Raw genomic sequence first — 20288 nt, forward strand, 5'->3', positions numbered from 1 at the left:
AACCACTGGGAAGAAGGAGCAGTGGCGATAGTATGGCTCTTCTCTTCCCTAGAAGGATTGGAGAGTGCTAACTGGGTATGAACTCCTACCAGGCCCCAACCACAGAGGTTCAAGTCCCTCCCGCGGTTTCCCAGCACTGCCGGGACCCTTGCTGATAGTGTCTCTCCTCTTTTCTTTTCTTCTTCCAAGGAAATCCGCTCCAAAGAAATCTAAGGCAGATGGTCAGTGAGAGGCAGCTCCCTGCTCCTGGATTCTTCGCCACACCCCCTCTGCTTCAGGAACGCCACCTGCCAGGGCCCACCCACCCCACCCACCCGGCGCTCAAACTTCACCCTCAGGAGCCACTGGCCGCCACTCATTCTCTCTCCCTTTCTGTTTTTAAAATAATCTCAAGAAAGCACATTTTATCATTGCCGCGGGTGGGAGCAGAACCCAGATCTGGAAGAGCAGCGAGCACGTCCGGTGGCAGTGAGCCCCCGACCCCAGCCACGCCGGGGCCCTCGACGGGCGCTACACAGAGACTTTGGACAAAGAAGACAGAACGGAGAGCGTGCCTCTTGCAGCTTCTCACCTTGGTTCTGGGGGGGGGGGGGGGTTGGGGGGGGAGGGGGCGGCCCGGGGCGGAGGGGGTGCGGCAAGGAAGCGGAAGGAAGCCAGCCCCGGCCCCTCCCCTGGCCCGAGAAGACCGGCGGGCGCCCGCGCATCACATGTCCCATCTGCTTCCGTTTTACCTGTTACCTTTGCATCTCCGCCACCTGGCGGCCCGTGCTTGAGCTTTGTCCAGCCCCGTCAGCCTGGCGATTTCTCAGCGGCCTTCGTACTCCGACCCTCTCCCCTTCCCTCTTCTTTCCTGGGTAGAGAGCTAGAACGCAAGAAGAAAGCGAAAGGAAGGGGGAAGAACCGGCCCCTGGTGGTGGCCTGAACAGTGTTCTGTGCAAATCTCCTGACTCCCGGCGGGGCGGAGGGCAGCCCCCAGCGAGCCCGGCTTTGGCCCCTGGGTCGGGGTAGGGGCCACACCACCAACTGCTGCATTTGTTGTATTTTTTTTTTTTTAACTTGGAATTGATGAAGTTAACATTTTTATTGTAATTTTAGCCTTAGTGTGTGGGGTTTTGTCCCTTTTTCATTGTTGTTAGTTGTGTACAGAACGTGTATCTTTTTCTTTCTTTTCTTTTTTTTTTTTTTTTTTTTTTTTTAACTTTTACTTTTTTCTCTTTGGCTAAGCCTTGGCAGGGATCTCTCTGGAAGAAAAGCTGGGGGCAGCCCAGGCAGGAGAGGTGTGGACTCTCCCCTGTAGGCGTGATGTTTGCCGCCTGGCCCGATTTCCTCTCACTGGCCCCTGCCGTCTGCCCCTTTGCCCCTTTGCCCGTCCCCAGGCCTCTGGGACAAAGGAGGAGGGAGCTGGCGAAGCTCGAAGCTCGCTCCCCTCGGGCGATTGCTCCACACTTGTAGGACTGAGCTTGACAGTTGCCAGAGGAGGAGCAGGTCCTGGCCCGCCCCCCCTTGCCCTCCGCCCCCCGGGCCCCCTCCCTGGCATGACCGGCTCGGCTGTCTGCTGCCCTCGGCCGCCACTTCCCGCAGCGGCCGTCTCCACGCAGAGTGGTGTCCAGAGCGGTGGGGTCGGGGGACGGAGGGGAGCTCGGTCTCCGAGGCGGCCCGGGAGGGCACGTGTGCGGCGTCACCGGGAGGGAGCCCGGGGAAGAGGCGGGCTATCGGCACCAGCGGTTGTATGCATTTGCAGGGCCATGGCTGTCCTCCCAGGGCCAAACCCAGGTGGCCCGGGGCTCTGCCCGGTGTGGCTGGCGGTCCGGCTCTCTGCCCCGCACCCAGGCTTTTCAGGCTCGTGAGCAGGCTGTGAGGGACAAGTTCGAGCGAGCAGCCAGTCTCTCCGGACCCCCGCTCCCCATCTCCGCCCTGGAGACGCAGCCGCGGTGGGGGGCCCGGCCTGCGCACGGCCCTGCCGCTGGCCCGCACCTTCTGGGGCCTCTGGTTCGTTGTATTATAGTAGATTTCGCTGTGGAAAATGTCACGTTTAGTCCGTCACCTTGGAGCCCACTCGCCTGGTCCTGTCGTTTTCCTTGTCCCCTCTCCTGAGCGCCCTTGGATTTCTCTTGTTTCTGAGAACAGTACACCCGTTCATCTATTGTAGGGTAACCCCTGTGACTCAATATTACCATAGTGCGATGTCGTTTTGTGCTATTTTGAACAATTAAAAGACTTTTTTTGAAATAAGCACCTTCCGTTTTACTGTGACTGGGCTCATGGGACTTCGAGGCCAGGGGTGTGACCCTCCCCCAGGGCCGCCCGCCCCACCTGGGCGCCTCTCCATCCAAGACTGCTTCCCAAGTTTCAAGGGTCTGCCAAGGCCCCTGGCCCTTGGGACTGAGCTGGGCCAGGGCCTGGTTGCCCGCAGAAGGTCCCACGGTAGTCGGGGTTTAGAACACGGGAGGGGTGCCCTGGGCGGCCGCTCCCGACTCCCTGTCCAGAGAGCGGGTCATCGGCCACGGGCCCCCGTGAATGGCTGGGGAGGACTGAGCCGGGCTCTCTCCGCCGAGAGCTCGGGGCCCCCGCGGTGTCCGCTCCCCAGGACGCACGGGTATCGCCTGCGGGGTGGTTCCCGTGTCCAAGTCCCAGCAGGTGCCGCCGGAGCGGATCCTCTCCTGCCCGGGCTCCGTCCTGCACGTGGGCCAGGCCCCGGAAAGAGAAGGAACGGAACTGTCTCGAAGTAGCTCCTCGCAGCCCCGCTGCTGGCGCAATTGCCAGGGTGGATGGTGTGCCGGGATTAAACGGGCGGGGTTGGTACTTCCCGCCAACCAGCCAGGAGGGGCTGTGCCGCATCCCGTCGCTCTTGCCGGGGACCCAAGGGCTGTGGGAGAGGCCGTCCTCGTCACCCTCTCATCTAGTCACTCCCTCTCTCCCCTCGCGTGCGTGTACCCACGCGGTGCCAGCTCATGGCCACCTCTCTCGGGAAGCCTCCCAGGGTAATCTCCCCCCAGTGCTCCCTCCACCGGGTTCACGGTGTCTTGTGTTGGGTCCTGTCCCGTCCATCTTGACACCGGGAGCCATGGCTCCGTCTTCCCCACGGCACCAGCTCTGATCTGGTTTGGAGCCCAGGCGTCTCCAGGGGGCAGGGACCCAGGGAGACGGCAGACATGTGTCCCTCAGGTTGGAGCAGCGGGAACAATGCCCCTGTGTGGGAGGATGCGCACCAGCTGGTGCAAAGGGTCCACGTGGGGCTGGCCCCAGAAGGGGAGGGCCCGTGCAGACGTGCCAGGCGTGCGACAGACGGCTCTGTGGATGCTTGCACTGGGGACAGCCACCCGGGTTCTTTCCACCCGCCATTCCACCATCCCTTGGCTGGCGAGGCACTCGGGGCCGTGTCACTACAGCATCTTTGGTGCCGGCTCACATCTGAGCACAGCACCCTGCAGCCTTCTGGGGAGAGGCCCATGCGTGCGGGGAGGAGTGGGGCCAGTTCTCTGCCTCAGGACTGGCCAAGGCGCCGTCCGTTGGACCCAAGGCCAGGAACCTTGGAACCTCCCACATACCAAGGCTTGTCCTTGGCTAGGCATGACGGGGTCGGACAGACTGCAAGGAAGGCAGGGGAGAGGCTGGACGTGAAGGGAAATACCATGAATACTGACAACACGCATCTGTGAGCGGGGCGGGGGGGTACAAGCCCCGTTGGACCCAAAGCCAGCACCTCCCCTAAGCACGAGCTGGGGCCACCGCTCTGGGCTGCCTAGCCCCTGCCCAGCCCCTCCCCCACTCGCCCCTCATCCCCACTCAGTCGAAGGGTGGTGAGAGGTGGCTGGGAGCCCATGTGAGGGACTCGGCCCCGCGTTCCCCGCCCCAGACTGTCCCGCCAGCTCACCCAGCATTTCTCCCTAGGAGGATCTTGAGCCCAGGGCGCCCAGCAGCGGCCACTGCCCGCCTCCTTTCCGACTCCGGGGCCCGAGGGGTCTGGGCCAGGCCAGCGTGGGGGCGGTGCCGGAGCACGGGGGGCGGAGTCGTGCGACCGCCAAGCCCCGCCCCCAGGCTCTGCGGCACCTCCCGGAGGAGGGGTCGGGTGGGGCGCCGCTGGGTCAGCTGAATGACAGTCACGGGACGGCGACCAGCTCCGTCTGGCTTCCTGGAGAAGGAGGGATGAGCGGGGGTCTCCGAGTGCGGCAGCCCAGCGGTGGGGCCCGTAGTGGGGACGGCGTTGTCATGAAGGGTTCCCGGGACGGTGGGGTCAGTCCTGGGGCCGGTCCTGGGCCAGAGGGCAGCTTCCGGCACGGGTGCGGGGAGACCCTGAGGTCTGGGGGCCTAAGGGGGGTGGGTCAGGTGGTCCTGGGGGCCACAGGAGCCTGGGGTGACTTGGGACACAGAGGAACCTGTCTAGGAGGTTGGGGCCTGGGAAGCTGGGGACGTCTGCTGGGCAGCTGGGTCTCCAAGTCCCGAGTTCCCCTCAGGACATGGAAAAGGAGCAGGAGCGGGAGGCTCTGCAGGCCTGGAAGGAGCGCGTGGGGCAGGAGTTGGACCGCGTGGTGGCTTTCTGGGTGGAGCACTCCCACGACCAGGAGCATGGGTGCGTCTCCCCCTTGTGGTGTCCTCAGCAGGGGTCTTTGCCCCTCCTGAGCCCCCACCTCGCTCTCCGCGGACCCAGATGTGCGGAGCCCCGCAGGGCGGTGGGGCGGGGGGGGGGGGGGGGGGGGGCGGGGGGGGGCAGCCCCTCCCCCGCTTCGCTGATACTGTGCCTCCCACAGGGGGTTCTTCACGTGCCTTGGCCGAGACGGGCAGGTGTATGATGACCTCAAGTATGTGTGGCTGCAGGGGAGGCAGGTAGGGGACGTCAGCTCCGCCTGTCCGCGGTCCACACACACACACACACACACACACACACACACACGAGACCGGTCCCCTCCACGTTCTTCCTCCCATGACGGCGGCACCTGAGCACTGCTCGTCCCAGCCCTGAGGACCCCGCTGCTCCCCACTGAAGCCAGATTCCCTCTGCTCCCCTACAGGTGTGGATGTATTGTCGCCTGTACCGCAAACTCGAGCGCTTCCGCAGGCCCGAACTTCTGGACGCGGCAAAAGCAGGTGTCCCCTCCCCTCCCGCCATCTCCCCAGAGGCACCTCCAAGTGTACTCTAGTTCCTAGAGAGGTCTAGAAGCAGCGAAGGGCCTGGGGACGCTCACGGGTGGGAAGGAAGGGGAAGGTGGCAGTGTCCTCACCTGAGTTCTAGCAGGCCGACTTCTCAACCACCAGGTGGCGAATTTTTGCTGCGTTATGCCCGAGTGGCACCTCCTGGAAAGAAGTGTGCCTTTGTGCTGACGCGGGACGGCCGCCCTGTCAAGGTGCAGCGAACCATCTTCAGCGAGTGTTTCTACACCATGGCCATGAACGAGCTGTGGAGGGTGACGGGGGAAGCGCGTTACCAGGTGTGTGGGAGGGAGGCAGCACCAGCACGTGGGTCTCCCTGATGCATTCCAGTCCTGGGTACCAGCGTTCCCCGCCCCGGGCTCTGCCTGCAGGCCGGGTCTCTTATCAAAGTCAATCCTGTCTTCGCCCCCCCATCCCGGGGCCCCGGGGCTGCTGGCCACACCCCCCCCTCGCGGTGCTGTATTGTCACCGTGGCCCCTCCCAGAAGTCTCTACCTCTGAATCCCTACACTGGGCACCAGGCAGAAAAGGACCAATCCTTGCCCTGCCCTGGCCGGGAGGGAGCTCTCCCTCCTCCCTGGAGCCCCCCGTGCTTTCAGACCTGACCCGGATGCCTGGCAGTGGCCTGCACCCACACGCTGGGAACCCCCGAGGCAGGGTGGGGCAGATCCACCCCGGCCCCCAGCACCCAACACGACGCTGGGCGCAGAGTCCGCCCTCGGTGAAGGCGTCCCGTGAGTGGGTGGGAGGAGGGGGCTCTCACCCCACCCCACATCCCGGTCAGGACCCCACCCCCAGGCAGGACCTCAGGGACCGGGATGCGGCCTCAGCCCGGACCTTCCCCTCGCCTCCCTTCTCCCCACCCAGAGCGAAGCAGTGGAGATGATGGAGCAGATCGTGTACTGGGTCCGGGAGGACCCATCGGGGCTGGGCCGGCCCCGGCTCCCCGGGGCCCCGGCCTCCGAGTCCGTGGCGGTGCCCATGATGCTGCTCAACCTCGTGGACCAGCTGGGGGAGGCGGACGAGGGGCTGGCGGGCAACTACGCGGAGCTGGGGGACTGGTGCGCCCAGAGGATCCTGCAGCATGTCCAGGTTGGGGACGCGTCCGGGGGACGGGAGGCCGACGCCGGCCGCCAGGGTGGGTCTCGGGGGGCTGGGGAGCGGGGACCCCCGCTCCCCACCCCTTGCAGCACCTCCTTGGCTCACGCCCCACCACCACCACCCCAGCTGGGCGCCGATGGTCCCCTTTACGGATGGGGAGACACGGAGGCCGGGGAAGCGCAGGACCCTACACCCTGGGGAAGGCGGAGGGCCCAGGGGAGCTGGGGGGGGGGGCCAAGGGCAGGAGGGAGGGTGCCGGAGCCCCTGGCGTGTTAGAGGGAGCAGGAGACCCGGCCAGAGCCAAGTCCTTCCAGGCCTCTGTGGGCAGGCCCAGGCCACCCAGTCTCGGCCCCCATTCAGTGTGTCCCCCTTCCCACCTCTCAGGGCCCAGCCCGAAGCAAGGGTCAGAATGCACCCAGGCCCTTGGGCCTCTTCTCAAATTTCCCCTGTGAGCCGGGCCTGCCCAAGACTGCAGGTGACAGAGGGGAGGGAGGGGGCATCTTTCTGGTTGGATGGCAGGGGCTGAAGGCACATTTAGCTTCCCTGTTCCTCCCGCGACAGAGGGATGGACAGGCTGTGCTGGAGAATGTGTCAGAGGATGGTGAGGAACTTTCTGGTTGCCTGGGGCGACATCAGAACCCAGGTGAGGAGTAGGGTGGGCTGGGGGTGGCCCAGGAGGAAGGGAACGCTCACTCTTGGGTTCTGGGCTTCAGATGTGGGGAGCGCCTGGGGGCTGCCTGGCGCCCTCTGTGCCCTCCACCTGCCGCTGAGGACCAGGCAGGGAGGCGGGGACAGACCTCCCAGGCTGGGGTGTCAGCAGCAGGAGAGGGAGTCGAGGACAGACCGTGAGGGCAAACTTTCTGCGGGGGGTGGGGGGGGGGGTTGGCCGTTGGGCCCGCTCAGGGCAACTCCTGCTGTTAGTGAAGGAGAAAGGGAGCTGCCTGCAGGCAGCACAGGGGGGTTGAGCTCCCCCACCCCTTCCCCTGCTTGGGGAAGGCTCTTCTGCCTGCCTCACTTGGAACCCTCGTCAGGCCATGCGCTGGAGGCCGGCTGGTTCCTGCTCCGTCATGCCATCAGGAAGGGCGATCCCGAACTTCGAGCCCACGTTATTGACAAGTTCCTGCTGTTGCCTTTCCGCTCTGGGTGGGACGCTGACCACGGAGGCCTCTTCTACTTCCAGGATGCAGACGGCCTCTGCCCCACTCAGGTGGGAATGCGCCCGGGGCCAACGGTACTAGCCTGTTCAAGGCTTTCTTCGCCAGGAGGCGGGTGCTGTCATCACCCATTTCAGAGGGGGACCTGGGTCTCAGAGTGATGAACTTGCCCCGTGTGACCCTGGTGACAAACTCTTGACTTCTAGGCCGGTGGCCCTCAACCTCACGTACGTCCCCCTCGTCCTTGAAAGGCGCTCTGGGTGATTCTGCGGCCTCAGCGGCTGGGGCAGACTTGCCCCTGCAGAGGGTGACTGAGCCTGCCACCGGCAGGAGCCGAGTGTCCAAGAGGCTTTAGACAGACTGACAAGAAGACGGGGTTTCGATTCTAGGGTTAAAGGAGAGATCACCCCACCCTGGCCCTTCGGAAGGGGCTACGTGGGGTGCATCCCATTCAGGAAGCTAGTCCCATTCAGAGGGGCCGTTCAGACCCTCAGAGACATCCATCCCACGATGAAGCTCCAAGTGCTTGGGCCGGATGGGTCTGAGCCGTGATCTGGAGAATGGGGGTGACTTTCCTGCTGACAGAAGTGGCAGAGGGTGGGACCCAGGGCCCTCAGACCCCGCCACTGCTCTGTGCTTTCAGCTGGAGTGGGCCATGAAGCTCTGGTGGCCCCACAGCGAAGCCATGATTGCCTTCCTCATGGGCTACAGTGACAGCGGGGACCCTGCCTTACTGCACCTCTTCTGCCGGGTGGCCGACTACACCTTCCGCCAGGTGAGTGGGCTCCCGGTTCGGCATGGCTGTGGAGGAAACAGCGGGCAGCCCTTCCTCCCCGGGCCTTTCTGGCCGTGGGAGGACGCTGGGCTGGGCTGGGGAGGCTGACCCCACACCCCCTTCTTCTCCCCCACACTGGACACAGTCCCTCGGCTGGTCTGGGTTCCTAGAGGTCCGGACTCTCTAGTCAGTCAGCAAAGCGGCCCCTCTGGAGCTGGTGTTTCCACGGGAGGAGGGGCAGAATATAAACAAGGAAATACGGGTCTGGTGGGGGGGGGCAGTGCGAGTGGGAGAGAATACAGGCAGGAGTCGTTCTGCACGGAGGAGTTACCTTGCGTGATTCAGGCATTACTGGGTCTGGGGGCTTTGGGAGGGAGACTCCAGACCGCGTGCAAAAGCAGGGAGGTGGGAGACTGTAGCTGTCCATCCTGGCCGGTGAGGACAGGGGCCCGGCCTGGGGTTCGAGCGGCAGTGGGCAGAGGGGTCAGAGTCTGGTCCAGCAGGCAAGGTCTGGGCTGGCCACGGTCGCTTGGGTGTCATAAGAATATAGATGATACTGTGAGCCGTGAGGCAAAGTAAGCTTTTGAGACAGGAGAGGAAAGAGGGAATATGAGGGCCCGGCCAAGGTGGCAAGAATGAATCAGCTGTGAGGTAGGAAGGAAGCCAGGGGTCCCTCAGAGGCCAAGCACTGTGAGCAGAGTGATGTACCAGCTGCCGCTCAGGGGACACCTTGGCTGTTGTGCCTGGTGATGAGTGAAGATTCCTGATGTGTTTCTCGAGCCATGATGCACTCCACTGGTAAACCCCAGCACAGGAGGAACTGTAGGGGGTCTCGTTCTGGGGTGTGTGGGCTTTGAAACGTGGGAGAAAATGACATCCCCATTTGCGCTGACCTCTGATTGGAATTCAGCACTCGCCTCCACAGTGGTATTAGCAGTGCCCGACTTTGTCACCGGTAGAAATCCCCAATGTGTTCACATCCCACGGCAGGTAGAGAGGCATCTCCAATACTGCACGCACACATCACGGCTTCCAAGCACGGCATCAGGACAACTGAGGCTATTAATGCGGAATGCGTTCATCAACAACATGTGTTAGAGGCCAGCAGTGTTAATTGCATAAAGCGAAGTCTAAAGAATACGTTTTCAAGAGCTTGTGATAGCATTGAGCAATTGCAAAGGTTATCACCAACAGGTAAATCATTATGCGCTATCCAACAGAACAGAATACCTAAAGCAAAAATTCAGATATCCATGGAAAACCTGGACAGGAAAACAGGTACATTCTTCCTGTGGCAGATCGAGTAGTGGAAAAATAAAGAAGGACATAAACAAAGTCACTAGAAAAATGACATGAATAGACACAGCTCATAGGCCCGAATTTATTTTTTTTAGTGCTTATTTATTTATGTAAAAAAATTTTTTTAATGTTTATTTATTTTTGAGAGAGACAGAGACAGAATATGAGTGGGTTAGGGGCAGAGAGAGAGGGAGACACAGAATCCGAAGCAGGCTCCGGGCTCTGAGCTGTCAGCACAGAGCCTGATGTGGGGCTTGAACTCACAAACCGTGAGATCGTGACCTGAGCCAAAGTTGGATGCTCAACCAGGGCCCCCCAAGTGTTTATTTATTTTTTAGAGGGAGAGCAGGTGCATGAGCAGGGGGGAGGGACAGAGAGAGGGGGATCTGAAGCTGACAGCAGAGAGCCCAATGCGGGGGCTCAAACTCACAAACCTCGTGATCACAACCTGCCCCGAAGTCAGTCGCTCAACCGACTGAGCCACTCACGTACCCCACAGAGGCATCAGTGTAAAGACATTTTGATAGTGAACTTCAATGTCATTGATTTCGTCTACGATGCTTCCGAGAAGGGGTCCGCCGAAGTGTCTCTGAGGGTAGGAAGCAGAGGGGCCTAGGCCAGGGCTTTGAGGTCCATCCTGGGTAGTCTGGGTGGAACTAACAGGCCCGCAGGGGATAGGTGCCTGATGGTGATGCTGGCAGAGGGAAGGAAGGCACACAGAATAATAGGTCGACGGAGCTGCTGGGCAGGGGCAGGCTTCAGGTAGCTCTGAGGGAGGGGAAGATGTATTTGGGACCCATGGCGAGGCAGCCAAGAGTGGGATCTCCGTGCTGGGTGTCTACAGTGTCATGTACTGGAACACAGGCTCCGAATAAGTAACTTGCTACAAAGTTACTTTTGCTTTTTCGTATCAGTTGTATTGAGGTACAATGTATATACACAGTAAAACATGTCCATCTGAAGTGTTCCAATCATTTATAGAACGCACGCGACTCTGTGACCAGCAGCACTATCACGATATATTACATTTATGTCGTCCCCAAACAGGGTGCTTCTTAGTCCTTCTTGTAGCGTTTCAGATCACAGCCTGGAGCCCCTTCCCCCAGCGGGTTACCTCGCGGCCCACTCCCAGCCCCAGGCAGAAAGGAAAAAGCCCCATGTTTTCATCCGTGTGCTGGACACCATCTCACCTTTTTTTTTTTTTTTTTTTCGTTTTTTTTATTTATTTTTGGGACAGAGAGAGACAGAGCATGAACGGGGGAGGGGCAGAGAGAGAGGGAGACACAGAATCGGAAGCAGGCTCCAGGCTCTGAGCCGTCAGCCCAGAGCCCGACGCGGGGCTCGAACTCGCGGACCGCGAGATCGTGACCTGGCTGAAGTCGGACGCTTAACCGACTGCGCCACCCAGGCGCCCCAGCCATCTCACCTTTAAAAACACTGATTCTGGGGCCCGCCCCGGCTCTGACCCCCGGGTTGCCGTGCGGTGGGGACGGTGGGCCCCTCTTTCCCTGGCCCCGTGGCACCTGGGAGCCCCCCCCCCCCCCCACCCCCGCAGGCGCTGGCTGTCACGGTCTTGTTATTCCAGTTTCGCGATCCTGAGTACGGTGAATGGTTTGGCTACCTGAACCGAGAGGGGAAGGTCGCTCTCACCATCAAGGGGGGTCCTTTCAAAGGTGAGTGGGGGACAGGGCAGGGCCGCAGGGGCTCGGGGCAGTCGGACACCCCTGCACCTCCCGACCCGCTGTCGTGCCTCTCCGCCGCAGGCTGCTTCCACGTGCCGAGGTGCCTCGCCATGTGCGAGGAGATGCTGGACGCCCTGCTGAGCCGCCTCGCCCTGGCCCAGAGCCCCGGCACGCAGTGCACTCCCGCCGCCCCCAGCCCCGAAGGCGCGAAATAAAACTGAGCGTGCTCCAGTGCCCGTGTGCGCGCGTCCGTGGGGGTCGCGGGAGGAGGGCGGCCTCCGAGCCTGCTGGAGGGCACGGGCTGACCCGGCCCCGGGGGGCGCCGCGCGCGCGGGACCGCCCCACCCCGCCGACCGGCCCGCCCCTCGCCGGGGCTCGCCGGGCCCTTGACGCGCCCCGCCCCGCCCCGCCCCGCCCCGCGGGCGCGCCCCACCCCCGCAGCGGCGCGCCCCACCCCCGCAGCGGCCCACCCCACGCATTGGCCGAGCGGCCACGAGGGCGGGTTCGGCGGCGCGCACTTCCGGCCGTTGGCCGGGCCCGGCGCGCGCCGCCCCTTCCGCCGCCACCCCCGCGAGCCCGGAGACCCAGCTCCAGCCCCAGCCCCAGCCCCGGCCTGGCCGCCCAGGCGTCGCCTTGGAGCGCGGCGGCAGCTGACTGCGCGTTTCCGATCCGCTGGGAGCCGCGAGCCCCGCCGCCGTTATGAACATCCGCAATGCGAGGGTGAGGGGCTGGGGAGGGAGGCTGTCCGCGCCGCGTGGGTGCGGGCCCGGTGGCCGCGTGCGCATGCTCCCGAGGGGTCCGGCCGAGCCCCGGGCCGGCAGCCCCGCGTGCCTGCGGCCGCAGGGCACGGACAGGTGAAGGCCACCGTCCCGGTGGGGTGGACCTACCGGAACAGGGATGTCGGGGCTCCGTCGGATGGTGTCCCGGAGCCTCCCGGCGCGCAGGTCCATTCCCGGAACAGATGATCTTTGCACAGCGGCAGTGCGCAGCGCCTGTGCAGACAGATAGTCGCGGCGCCCGCCCAGCCCTGCGGGGGTGGGGGTCGGTGAGTAGACAGGGAGCAGGGTTCTAACGTGGCCGAGGCCTCCTGAGTCACCACAGCCCGTGGCCTTCCCGCCCCGCAGCCGGAGGACCTGATGAACATGCAGCACTGCAATCTCTTGTGCCTGCCCGAGAACTACCAGATGAAGTACTACTTCTACCACGGCCTCTCCTGGCCCCAGGTGCGTGCCCCTGCACTTTGCGGTTGGCGGGGGGACGCGGGGTGGGGGGGGGGGTGCAGACCCAGGGAAACCCAACAGGGGCAGATTTCGGAGCACCGGCAGTGGGGTGTGCCGAAGGAAACCAAGCCACTGGCGCGGGAGGTCAGGAGCTGTCACTGAACTTGCCACCCGTTCGGTTCCTGTCGTGCACACAGTGACAGGCTGGCAGCGGGACCAAGTGTCTGCCGAGGCCTCCTCCAGCTCTGACAGGAGGTCCTTTTCTGACTTCTCTCTCCTCCCTGTCACCTACCTAGCTCTCTTACATCGCAGAGGATGAGAATGGGAAGATTGTGGGGTACGTCCTCGCCAAAATGTGAGTCACGAAGGAAGGAGACAGAAACCCTATGCCAGAGTTTGGGGTGGGGCGTGGATTTGGGGGGTGGGCATCAACATGTGCCTGCTGGGTCTGCGTGGGTTGCTTTTTCTTGTTTTAATTAATCAAGAGACTTTTTTAGTTCAGTTTTGGGTTTACAAAAAGTCCGGTGGAAAGCGTAGAGAGTTCCCGTGTACCTCCTGCCATCTGCCCCCTAGTTTTCTGGATCGTTAACATCTTGCAGTACGTTGGTGACGGCTGATGGACCAGTCTTGCTACATTTTTACTACAGTCTATACTTTATATTAGGGTTCACTGTTCGCACGGTAGCCTTCTGTGGATTTGGACAAATGTATAACAACCCATATCTACCTGCCTTTACAGAATCAGAAGGAGTTTCACTGCTCTAAAAATCTTGGGTGTTACTGCATTTCTCATCTCTGTCCCCCCTCCCCCCGCTCCATGGCAGCCACTGATACACTTACTTCCTGTCTCTGTAGTTTTGCCTTTTCCAGAAAGTCCTATGACTGGAATCCTACAGTATGGAGCCTTTTCAAACTGGCTTCTTTCACCAAAGTCCTATGCGTTGAAAGTTTCCCCACGTCTCTTCATGGCTCGATAGCTCATTTCTTTCTAGCACGATCAGGATTTCCATTGAACTCCATTGACACCGCGCCTGTCTTTTGGCTGCACGAGGGGTTTTGAGAGTCTCAGCTGTAGCCCACCCTGGGTCTGGGGGAACGGTGGAGCCACCAGAGGACTTGGTGCTCCTGCTCTGGGCACACGCTGGGGCCGTGGGGCGCTGAGCGTACCTGCACCAGGCTCCTCTCTAGCCTCTCCTCTCTTCTTGCCGTAGGGAGGAGGACCCGGATGATGTGCCCCACGGACATATCACCTCACTGGTGCGTGGGGCTCGGCCGGGGTGGCGGCAGGGGTGGAGGTGGGCTTGCCTGGGGCAGCCCTCGAGGTCCCCTGCCCTCTCCCACCAGGCTGTGAAGCGTTCCCACCGGCGCCTCGGCCTGGCACAGAAGCTGATGGACCAGGCCTCCCGAGCCATGATAGAGAACTTCAACGCCAAATACGTCTCCCTGCATGTCAGGAAGAGGTGGAAGCCAGGACCGAGGGAGGGAGGGGGGTGGGGGAGGAGATAATGTCTTGATGGGGGTCCTGGGGTGCCCTGGCGTGTGGAGATCTGGGGAGGGGGGTGGAGGGGGAGGCGGAGGACCCGGATGCGCTGTCCCTGTGTGGCCGAGTCTGCTCAGCTTAGCAGTTCCTTGTTCCCCTGCAGTAACCGGGCCGCCCTGCACCTCTATTCCAACACCCTCAACTTTCAGTAAGTAGCTCCAGATTTTTCTAATGGAATGGGGTGGTCCCAGCTCTGGCGCATCCAGACGGCTGAGGTGGGCTGAGCCGCCTTCCAGGCGGGAGGATGGGGGTGGCTGGAGGACAGACCTGGAGTCAGCTGAGGTGGGGAGCAGGCTGCGGACTCCAGTGTCTGTGGTGCCGGCACCTGCCTGCTGGAGTTTGCTCGAGGTGTGTTGTGAGGCGGGAGAGTGGTGTGGCTTGCTGTGTCGCCTGACGCTGGCGGGGGCTAGGTGAAGAGCACACAGGTGTTTGGGTAAAGGTTCAGGAGTAGAGATGAGGGCCCAGGACATGAGGACAAGCCAAGGTGCAGCACTCGTGGTGAGCTGGCACCTAGAAGCATCTAAGCAGGACCAGGAGAAAGGAGAACGTGGCGCTACAGGAACCTAAGCACATCCAGACAGGTAGGGATATCGGCAAGAGCAGTGGAGGGATCTAGAGCCCTGGGTGTCCTGGTGGATGAGGGCAGGTCCACTCAGGGACGTGGGGGTCTCTGTATGCCTGGCACGGGACAGAGAAAGCCTGGCAGGGAAATGACGTGTGCAGGACACGGTAGCAAAAGCTACTTGAAGGTGAGGCTGGGCTGGAGGGCCCACTGAGACGGCATTCAGTTTCAGCTTGGTGGTGGATAAAGAGGGACTGTTGGGAAGGGCATCCAAGGAGGGATCTTTGACCTGGACACAGATGTCTCTGGTGGCCAGCAATCCCACGGTCTCGGGGCCGGCAGGGCTCTCCTAGGCCGTCAAGTCCAGTGCCCCTTCCAGTGGCAAGGTCCCCGAGTATGCACACACACCTCCCCGTGCAGCCTTGGCCCCTGAGCTGCTCAGAGCAGGGGCCGCATGGCCTGGTGGTGGCTGTCCGGACCCGCGGCCGCAGCGCCCCTCCTCCTCAGTTCTAATTGCCAGGCCCGGGAATCAGCCTTGTTCAGTAAGTGACACGGAACCGGGCGTGGGGGGGAGGGGATGGCTGAATCCAGGGCTTCAGTTCACAAGAAAGCACAGGAACAGATCCTTGGTAGCCAGATGAGGGACACAGGACAGGGGCAGGCCCCAGGGGGGTAAAGGCGCTGGACGCTGCTTACCGCTTACTGCTGGACGGCGCAAAGGGAAGGCCACGTTGGAAACGGGGCTTGCTGTCTCCGAAAGGGCCCTTTGGGGGAAAACAGATACCCTGCCCCACTAGCATATGATGCCGGAAGGGTGAGAATTTGTCCCCTGATCTGGGTCGTCCTTTTCTCCACCTCCTGCCCCCAGGATCAGCGAAGTGGAACCCAAATACTACGCAGATGGGGAAGATGCATACGCGATGAAGCGGGACCTCACCCAGATGGCTGACGAGGTAAGTGTCCTGTGGGGCCAGGGCCACAGTCCTCGCAGATGAGGAAAAGCAAGGCAAAGCATAGGAGGCCCTGCTGGAGGTCAGGGGCAGCTCTGGACCGGGGTGCTGAGACGGTAGGAAGCCCTCTGCGGCCAGAGGCGACATGGATTCGTGCCAGCCTTGGCGGCTGTGTTGCCGGGAGTCACGGCCCCGTTCGCCTCAGTTTCTTCAGCTGACAGGTGGGGAGCTGGGCCCCTATCGCCCCAAGATCGCATGCTCTCCCGAAGCTTGTACCGCCTGAGGCATGATGTGAGAGGTGAGGGAGGAGGTCCCTCAGTGTACTGAGAACTAGGGTCCCCAAGGCTCAGGAGTAAGACAGCTGGGCTGAGGAGGTCAGGGGCCTGCCCCAGGCTCCTCGGGGGCCAGGGCCGTTCAACAGGCTTTGCAGCAGACCCCGTGGGGGAGGCACATGCACCCTCACTTTGTGGGACGGGAAACAGGTCCACAGAGGGCAGAGCCAGGACTCCACCCGGGTCTTCTGACTCAGTCCTGCAGGCTGCCCTCACCCCTGGCTTGGGTGGCAGAAGGGGGTCTCTGTGGTCTGGAGACTCAGACCTGTCTCCTTCCTCCTGCCTCTTCCTGGGCTCCTGGCGGCAGCTGAGGCGACACCTGGAGCTGAAGGAGAAGGGCAGGCACGTGGTGCTGGGCTCCATCGAGAACAAGGTGGAGAGCAGGGGCAACTCGCTTCCAAGCTCGGGAGAGGCCTGTCGTGAGGACAAGGGCCTGGCTGCTGAGGATAGTGGTGGTGACAGCAAGGATCTGAGCGAGGTCAGCGAGACCACAGAGAGCACCGATGTCAAGGACAGCTCAGAGGCCTCCGACTCTGCCTCCTAGAGCCTGCACTTGCTCCTCTCCCCACCCCGACCTGCCCGTCCTGTCCTCGCCCCTCAAGGTTTCACAATAAACTTCACCCAGTGGCCTTGGGGAGTTCACGTGTGCTAGTGTGCACCTTGGGGGCGGGGGCTGCCTCTCCCCGGTCCCTCTGTGTCCCGGGATGTGGACCTCAAAGCCTTTTGGCGTGGTGCGTCCTGCCAAGCCCAAGTAGAAGGAAAGAGCTCTGTCGGGGGTTTGGAGGCGGGGCTCCCAAGTCTGATGGCTCTCGGCCCCTATGGGTCCCGGGAAGGGAGACCCCGGACTTCTGGAAGCCAGTCCCTGCCGGGGAGGCAGGCGCTCTGCCTCCTGAGCCCTGCTCTACTGCTCCCTTGCCGGGCTCCTGATGCGTAAAGTCCAGCTGCTCACTGGGCTTCTCTGTTGCTGCCCTACCTGGTAATGCCCTGAGCCCTGCCAACTGTGCTGGATTCCTCCCTCCCCTGCCATCCAGAAGGTTGGCAAGTCCTGTGTGTTCGACCACTGACCACCTACCACCACCATAACTCCTGTGGAATGTACTCCATAACCTAAGCTTTAATTTGCAAGTAAATAGACTATTGTTAGTAGAGTGTTAGGTATACGAAACTGAGCTGGCAGTGCAGTTCCCGCGTCGCCTCTCCCCCCACCCCCCGGTTTCCCCTATTATTAATATTTTGTATTAAATGTTGTTTTTGTTACAGTTGATGAGCCAATATCCAAACGTTATTAACTATAGTCCAGGGTTTATTTCCCTCTTTGTGTTGTGTATTCTATGATTTTTTTAATGTTTATTTATTTTTGAGAGGCAGGGGATAGCGTGAGCACGGGAGGAGCAGAGAGGGAGAGAGTGAATCCTAAGCAGGCTCCATGCTGTAAGTGCAGAACCGACTCAGGGCTGGAACCCATGAACCCTGAGATCATGACCTGAGCTGAAATCAAGAGACGCTAAATCCACTGAGCCCCCCAGGCGCCCCTCTGGGTTTTCACAAATGGATCATATCATTTCCTGGAGAATATAAGCCCTCTTTTTTTTTTTTTTTTTATTGTGGTTGGCAAATGTTACATTAATTTCAGGCGTACAACAGTGACTCCACAAGTGTATACATTACGCTGTGCTCACAAGCACAGCTACCATGTGTCGCCATACAGTGCTGTCACAGTACCACTGTCTATCTTCCCTAGGCTGCGCCTTTTAGTCCCTGACTTCCTCGCTTCGGAACTAGAAGCCTGGATCTCCCACTCCCTTTCCCCCGTTTGGCCCTTTTCCCGCCCATCCCTTCCTCTCTGGCAACCAGCAGTTTGTGCTCTGCATTTCTGGGTCTGTTTCCGTAAGTCCTCCGTTTTTCATGGCTTTACTCCAACCCTAAGATTTGCTCCTGTGCCTCTGTCCCTGTCCTTCCCTCTGGCGGCGGCACTATCACTTGCTGCTGTTAGTCCCTGGCCAGGCCGTGCCCGGGCTGCCCACCTCCCAGCGGAGCCCAACACTCCAGAGCTGTCACCATACTTCACGCGCCTGCCACTGCAGATGGTCCGCCGCGCCCCTGCTAGGCTGAGTAATTCGCCAGCGGGCGGCGGGAGCTCGGTTCTCTCTTTGGCCGGCGCCTGGCACGTGACCCGCAGGCCGCCTGAGAAGCGGCGACTGGAGAGGGGGAGGGCGGAACAGTGCGCCTGCGCAAGCCCGCCGGCTCGCCCGCTCGCCGTAGGGTCGGGAGGCGGGGCCCCGCCCCGCCCCGCGCGTCTGGCGTCAGTCCCTTCCGCTTCGCAAGCCGCGGCGGGCTTCTTTCCCAGGGCTTCTGACTGGTCGGGCGGCGGCGGGGCCGGACTTCCCGCGGCGGGGCGGGCATGCGCGCTGCGACGGCCGCGCCCCGGCGCGGGTGGGAGGGAGCCCGCGGACGCTCCCACGGCGCCGAGCTGCGCTCTCCTCCCTCCCTGGGCCCGCCCCTAGGGACCTGGACCGCCCTCTGCCCTCCGCGCCCTGCGTCCCCGGCGGCGAGTAGACGCTGGGCTGCCCCCAGGCGGTCGGATTTCCTGGGCGGAGGTGGGGGCCGCGGCGGGGGCGGGGAGGGGAGAGGGGAAGCCGCAGGCCCGAGTGGCCCTTGGGGCCCAGCACTTCCCGCGTCTGTGCAGCGCCCGCCTCTGGGAGGGGCCGCCTCTGTGCCGGCTTGCGGAGCCGAGCTGAGGCTGGAAGGCCGAGGGAGGCAAAGCCGCCCCCCCCTCCCCCCCCGCCCCTCCGCCTTACCTCCTCGCTGTGTGCCTAGGGGTGGGCTCCGGGGACGACTCCCCAAGCGATGAACCTGTACACAGACCGGGTGCACAACCTTGACCCTTGAAGCCCCCAAACTTTTTTTTTTTTAAGTTTATTTGTCTTGAGAGAGAGCTTGAGCGAGCATGAGTTAGGGAAGGGGAAGAGAGGGAGAGAAAGAGAATCCCAAGTAGGCTTCACACCGTCAGCTGGAAGCTGAGGCGTGGCTTGAACTCACCAACCCGGAGATCATGACCTGAGCCGAAACCAAGAGTCTGACGCCCAATTGACAGAGCCACCTGGGCACCCCAAAATTATTTTTCTCATTCTTTTAGTAATCTCTACGCCCAACGTGGGGCTTGAACTCACTACCCTGAGATCACGAGTTGCATGCTCTTCCGACTGAGCCAGCCAGGCGCCCCTCTGAAGCCCGCATTCTATTTTTTTTATTAAAAAAATTTTTTTAATGTTTATTTTTGAGAGAGAGAGAGACAGAACGTGAACAGGGGAGGGGCAGAGAGAGAGGGAGACGCAGAATCCTAAGCAGGCTCCAGGCTCTGAGTTGCCGGCACAGAGTCTGATGTGGGGCTCCAACTCACAGACCATAAGATCGTGACCTAAGCTGAAGTCAGACACTCAGCTGACTGAGCCACCCAGGCACCCTTGTTTTTATTTATTTTTGAGACCGAAAGTACGAGCTGGGGAGGGCCAGAGAGAGAGAGGGAGAGGGAGACAGGAACCGGAGCGCACTCCACACTGATAGCTGAGAGCCCGATGTGGGGCTCGAACTCCCGCGTGGTGAGATCATGACTGTAGCCAAAGTCAGACGCTCAGCCGACTGCACCCCCCAGGTGCCCCTGAAACCCCCATTCTTACACTTCTGGAAAGCAGGCTTGTAGGAAAATAGGGGCCTCACAGCATCTTCATATGGGACCTCCACTGCCTGATTCATGCCCTTGTGTATTCTCGCTCTGACGTGGACAGCTGTAACAGTCTCCCCGTTGATTTCATCTCCTTCTGGTCCATCTATTTGAAAGTAGGGGCTGAAGCCAGTTCACAGCAGTTTCCTGTGGGCTTGAGCTCCGTGCATGGCTCTGCTGCGTGGGTGAGGGACATTGAGGGACCAGTCAGGGCTCAGATGGAGCGTAGGGGGCGAGGTGTGTTGGGGTTAGCTGATGAGGGCATGGGTCCCTGACACAGGAGCAGGTTTGGGGGTGGGAGTGCCCGTGCATGCCTCTGGACGGGGCTCGCCTGCCTCGTAGGAGGACTCAAACAGTGGTACTGCTGAGACCGGCTGCTGGGAGCCCAGGTCCTGGCCTGCTGGTGTCTGGCCGGCTCCCAGGGCTTCCGGCCCCAGACCCCATGGACACGTGGTGTCTTAGAGAAGGTCCTGGGTACTGGGCGGGAGTTGCGGTGGGTGGGCAGGGAGCTGAGGAGGTATGTTTTCCCCTTCTGGGCAAAAGAACTGCTCATAGTTTAAAGGCGGGAAGTACCTGCACAGCCTCCCCTTCCTCCCAGAGCTGTAGGTCGAGGTCATATGTGCCCACATTTGCACACAGCCTGACTTTGACATCCATGCACACACATGCGTGCCTGGACTCCTTGCCCTGGTGCCTACAGGCCTGCCTCCCCGGGCACAAGTCTGGAGCCTCACTGCCTCGCCCCTCTCCCACCATCTTTACCCTGGGGATTTCCCTCCCTCCCAACTGGAGACCGTTGTCTACT

At 61.5% G+C, this 20288-nt stretch overlaps 3 protein-coding genes and 1 long non-coding RNA gene across 13 annotated transcripts in view; 3 read left to right on the forward strand and 1 right to left on the reverse strand.

The window, feature by feature from the left end:
- Positions 1-2232, forward strand: part of HCFC1 (host cell factor C1) — a 24821-nt gene extending 22589 nt beyond the window's left edge. For all 8 annotated transcript variants that reach the window (XM_081792771.1, XM_081792772.1, XM_081792773.1 and 5 more), the window contains one exon: positions 190-2232. In XM_081792771.1, coding sequence (XP_081648897.1) covers positions 190-229 — 40 coding nt within the window. In that variant the 3' untranslated portion in view covers positions 230-2232. The remainder of the gene's footprint in view (positions 1-189) is intronic.
- On the reverse strand, positions 1995-5333 carry LOC145713931 (uncharacterized). The gene is made up of 3 exons (XR_014136731.1): positions 5220-5333; positions 3875-4132; positions 1995-2866 (listed from the first exon to the last, which is right to left on the reverse strand). It is a non-coding gene; the product is annotated as an uncharacterized LOC145713931 (long non-coding RNA).
- Positions 4026-11389, forward strand: RENBP (renin binding protein). 2 transcript variants are annotated; one of them, XM_081792781.1, is made up of 11 exons: positions 4026-4233; positions 4455-4570; positions 4749-4824; positions 5010-5085; positions 5254-5426; positions 6015-6239; positions 6810-6891; positions 7280-7455; positions 8046-8177; positions 11062-11149; positions 11240-11389. In XM_081792781.1, the coding sequence occupies exons 1-11, from the start codon at positions 4147-4149 to the stop codon at positions 11371-11373; spliced, it is 1365 nt and encodes a 454-aa protein (XP_081648907.1). In that variant the 5' UTR covers positions 4026-4146; the 3' UTR covers positions 11374-11389. The 2 variants fall into 2 exon arrangements, with proteins under 2 accessions (XP_081648907.1, XP_081648908.1); XM_081792782.1 differs by having other exon boundaries at positions 4100-4180.
- A 304-nt stretch (positions 11390-11693) lies between these two features.
- NAA10 (N-alpha-acetyltransferase 10, NatA catalytic subunit) lies at positions 11694-16391 on the forward strand. Of its 2 annotated transcripts, none has more exons than XM_081794164.1 (8): positions 11694-11878; positions 12283-12381; positions 12675-12733; positions 13590-13635; positions 13723-13838; positions 14022-14066; positions 15349-15433; positions 16070-16391. In XM_081794164.1, the coding sequence occupies exons 1-8, from the start codon at positions 11858-11860 to the stop codon at positions 16304-16306; spliced, it is 708 nt and encodes a 235-aa protein (XP_081650290.1). In that variant the 5' UTR covers positions 11694-11857; the 3' UTR covers positions 16307-16391. The 2 variants fall into 2 exon arrangements, with proteins under 2 accessions (XP_081650290.1, XP_081650289.1); XM_081794163.1 differs by lacking the exon at positions 11694-11878 and adding an exon at positions 11946-12203.
- Positions 16392-20288: the final 3897 nt, after the last annotated feature.

Source organism: Panthera onca, chromosome X (genome assembly GCF_046562875.1).
Source record: "Panthera onca isolate mPanOnc1 chromosome X, mPanOnc1 haplotype 2, whole genome shotgun sequence".
Taxonomy (NCBI): Eukaryota; Metazoa; Chordata; class Mammalia; order Carnivora; family Felidae; genus Panthera; species Panthera onca.